Source organism: Arachis hypogaea, chromosome 6, assembly GCF_003086295.3.
Source record: "Arachis hypogaea cultivar Tifrunner chromosome 6, arahy.Tifrunner.gnm2.J5K5, whole genome shotgun sequence".
NCBI classification, from domain to species: Eukaryota; Viridiplantae; Streptophyta; class Magnoliopsida; order Fabales; family Fabaceae; genus Arachis; species Arachis hypogaea.
This window is the reverse complement of record NC_092041.1, coordinates 6,259,361-6,263,775: the sequence shown is the minus strand read 5'-3', so window position 1 is coordinate 6,263,775 and position 4,415 is coordinate 6,259,361. Positions and strand designations below refer to the sequence as shown.

The window sequence follows — 4,415 nt, the reverse complement described above, 5'->3', positions numbered from 1 at the left end:
CTGATCATAATCTTTTAGAGTTTCTATCACTGTAATTCAACAAAGTAAAATATAACAAAAAAGAGTTTCTATCACTATAATTCAACAAGGTAAAATATAACAAAAATATGTATAAGAGTCTATAGCCATTTTAATTCAAGAAAGAGCACAAAATCTCAGCTTAGTATTGATTAGCAAATGTCATAACTTGTAATTGAGCACTATTCATTTCAATCTAAAATAAATACCAGTGATTTAAAACAAAAAATAACATGCCAAACTAATATGATTATATTGTTCAAAAAGATAGGAACTACATATAACAGAATCAAAAACATCATCAATAATCCTAAACCACAATAATGACAATAATAATCTCAACAGTTAAAGTTATTCAATAATTATTCAACCTAATAACAACAACAAAATTCACAGATTAACTAACAACAATTATTCAACAATTATTGTTTAAAAAAATTCCTAAGACTAGAAGCTAGAACAGAACAGAGCTGGCGGGGACAATGGCTAACAAGATAATGGCTGACGCGGTGGAATAGAGTTGGCACCAACAGAACAGTGACTGCGTGACGGTGGTTGGAAACGAGACCGACGACGATGATTTTGACTTTCGAAGTTCAAACGGTGGCTGCACGATGGAGAAGAAAGAAAGCTGCGACGATGGCTTCAAAATTCGAAGTTGCGACCGCGGCGAGGGAGCAACTCGATGATGGTGAGAAGAAGAAAAAGCTCGAGATGAAAGAGAGTGTTAGGATGGAGCTGCGCATTTTGGCTTTGCTGTTATGGACGAGTACAGTGCCGTTTTTGATAAAATAAAAAAATTGGTTAGATTCCAATTCGATTTGGTTGATCGATTTTAACCGATTTAACGGTCTAATTTCGATTTTTTAAATTTTCGATTTTAACTTTTGTTCAAATTATATTTATCATTGGTTTGTGGTTTGACTGGCCGATTCCAACTGATTTCAGTGTTAGAAACAAGAGACTAGACTGGAGAAGGGATTTGTGTATTATTGAGTATATTCAAGTTGTGTACTCAAGTTGTCTATTCAATTTGTATCAAATGATACAATATAGAAGGGTATTTATAAATACTAAGAGAATCGTAATAATAAAGACGTAATCTCCTATAATAAATATTCAAATATACTAAATAATACTAATTGATCCTAATTATATTCTAACATCCCCTTCAAACTCAAGTGACAACTTGAGTTTGAAACTTATTTAAAACAACGAAATAAAGAGAAAAAAAACTGCATAAACTGATAAAACGGGTGCAGACGGAACTGTCAAAAAGAAGCGCAGATGGAGGAAGCGCAGGCAAAACTGTCGCTTGTTTGAAGGAAGCGTAGACGAAACTGCCGCTTGTATGAAGGAAGTGCAGATGAAACTGCCAGAAAGAAGCGTAGTTGGAACTGCCGGAAGGAAGTGCAAATGGAACTGCCACGAGATAATACAAACGGAACTGCCGAAAGAGAGCAAAAACTATATGATTTCTTCTTAAGAATAGGTAAGTAGCGGATGACAATGGTGTTTGATCATTCGACTAACAGACTAATCGTCGGTGAGGTGAAAAAGTATCAATGGAGTGACAAAAGGAAAGGAAAAATGGCATAGAAAAAATGCTAAAAACTACGGTGGTGGTTTCACTGCAAGGAAAACAATATATCCTCTTCAAGGAAGATACAATGGCTCTGATATTATGTTAGAAACAAGATACTAGACTGGAGAAAAGATTTATGTATTATTGAGTGCATTCAAATTGTGTAACATGATACAATATAAAAAGATATTTATAGGTACTAAAAGAATCGTAATAATAAAAACGTAATCTCTTATAATAAATATTCAAATATACTAAATAATACTAATTGATGCTAATTATATTCTAACATTAGAACCTTGATTAGAAGTAAGTGTTTTGATTTGACATAGGTGAAGTGGCATATAAAAGAACAAAATAAGTGTTTTGAAAGATGAAAATAAGAAGGGAGAGAAAGACACGATAGCCGGCCATATTCTTCCATTTGAATTTTGATATTCTTTTTGTGGGTTTTGATGGATGCGATCTCAGCTCTCGTCTCCTTCCATTCTCTAAAAAGTTAAGACAACCTTTCTTCGTAGAATACACCGATAGCCACTCATTTTGGAAAACAAACACTACCTACATCACCACCCACAAAATTCACTCCATTATAATCTTCTCTGTATTTTTTAATTTTTTTTTATTAATTTTACTAGAAAACTAACTAGGAATCTAGTCAACTAGAGTTAACTAATTAAAAAACAGAAAATTTATTATAAAAAAAAAATAATTTTTTACCATCCTGTTGATTTATGTTATAGACGACCCTGTAGATTTTTTCTTTTGTACTATTCTATATTGTAGGTGAAAATTCAGCATAGTATATACTATATATATGGAAGTAATAAGTAACAATAAAACTAACAGGTAGGATTTGGGGGTATTGAGTTCGTTGCACATAAACGCACGCATCGTGACTTTGATAGCAACAGTTGCAGTAGTACTGAAACTTGAAGGTACATAACGCTTTCAATATCTGTGATGACTTTGATATATTGACTGCACAAGAACCTTAATTTCATAATTGAATCAATCACAAATAATATTATACTGCTGTAACATAATAATAATAATAATAATAATAATAATAATAATAATAATAATAATAATAACTCTCTCTCTCTTCTCCTCTTTTGTATCAGACACATTTACAATATCAGAAACAAAATTAAAAAAAAAAAAGAAAAGGATTTACAGCACACAGAGGTTGCGGGTCAGATGGAGGTGGCGACAAATTTTGTGACCCTAGGTTTGTTGAGAATGGAAAATGTGGGCACCGCCTTGCCTTAATAGCATTAGTTTTTACATGGTTTGTCCAAAGGCCAGTGAAAATCTAGTGTGGAGATCTTTGGTGTATAAATCTGAGGGCTGCTGAAAAGGTGGTTGGTGTTGGTGGTGGGTTGAGGCGTTACTGGTGGTGGTTTGGTGCCAGGAGGCGATGGTACTGGATTCATCTACATTTATGAAAGTTTCTGGTTTGACGATGTCGTCGTTGGTGGTGTAGATAGAAGGAGAAGGCAGTGTGATTGTGTTGTTGTTGTTGGCGAGGAAGAAGGGGTTGATGTTGCTGTTAAGATATTCAGACCACTTATTTATGTCATCTACTTTTTGTGCCGCCTCTATAGCAGTGGATTCTTGCCCCCAAGCTATGGTGCTGGTGCTATCAATGAAGCTGCTGCTTTCCCAATTGAGGGGTTCAGTGGTTGTAGCAGTCGGCTTGATGATCTGTGGTGGGAAAAGTGAAGTGAACATAGCGGAATTGAGGTCTGAAGATGAAGAAGTACAAAGAGAGGTTGGTGTTGTTCCATAGTTGTTGTTGGTGAAGGAGAGGTAGCCCACGATATCATGAGAAGAAGTAGTAGTAGTAGTAGTAGTAGTAGGTGTATCTAGGAAGAGTGTTGATGATGATTCCTTGTTGTCGATGGATGATGAATTTGGGTGGTCAGTGGTGGTGGTTGGTGGTTGATGGTGGTTGTTGTCGTTGTTGTTGTTGGATGAAGAGAGAGGTTGGTGAGTGTTAGGGTCAATCCCTCTTTGCCTGAGCTTCTTCTTGAGGCAGGAATTCCAAAGATTCTTGATCTCATTGTCAGTTCTGCCAGGTAACTGTGCAGCAATCTGTGACCACCTGTTACCAAGAAGTGCATGCAGCTCAATTATCAACTTCTCTTCCTGCTCAGAGAATGCTCCTCTCTTTAAATCCGGCCGCAGGTAATTTATCCACCTTAATCTGCAGCTCTTCCCGCACCTTTGCAGACCTGTATCAATGTCAATGTCAATGTCATGTAAAGAACTATACATGATATGTATGTATGTATGTAATTAATTAATTACATATATATATATATATATATATATATATATATATATATACCGGCTAGTTTGGGAACGGAGCTCCAACATCCATGGCCATGCTTAGTGATGTAATTCAAGAGCTTCTCGTCTTCCTCGGGAGACCAAAGGCCCTTGCGAAGCTTCTGCTTGTAGCAGCAAGAGTGCCTTCCCATTTGGAGATAGAGAGAGAATGAAGGGGAGGGGGGTGAATGGAGACTGCTATTATGGAATTTATATATCTCACTTTCTCACTCACGGGACATTCCACAATTTCAACGGCCCTGATTCAATGAAATGGAATGGATATATATATACACATATATACTTTGACTTGTATATGCATGGAATGTCCCACAAGAAACCCTCCATGCCCTTCTCCTCATACAATACAGTGAATCGAATCTTATTGATAGCTATATCTTTATAAATATATTTATATATCTGCTACTTCTTTTCATCACTAAACTAAACCTCCCTACTACAAATAATTAACCTTTTC

At 35.7% G+C, this 4,415-nt stretch overlaps 1 protein-coding gene across 1 annotated transcript; it reads right to left on the bottom strand.

Moving 5' to 3' along the window:
- Nucleotides 1–2,585: 2,585 nt before the first annotated feature.
- LOC112695629 (uncharacterized) lies at nucleotides 2,586–4,191 on the bottom strand. Its single transcript, XM_025748045.3, has 2 exons — nucleotides 3,957–4,191; nucleotides 2,586–3,840 (listed from the first exon to the last, which is right to left on the bottom strand). Exons 1-2 carry the CDS (start codon nucleotides 4,087–4,089, stop codon nucleotides 2,888–2,890), a joined length of 1,086 nt encoding a protein of 361 aa, XP_025603830.1. The 5' UTR covers nucleotides 4,090–4,191; the 3' UTR covers nucleotides 2,586–2,887.
- Nucleotides 4,192–4,415: the final 224 nt, after the last annotated feature.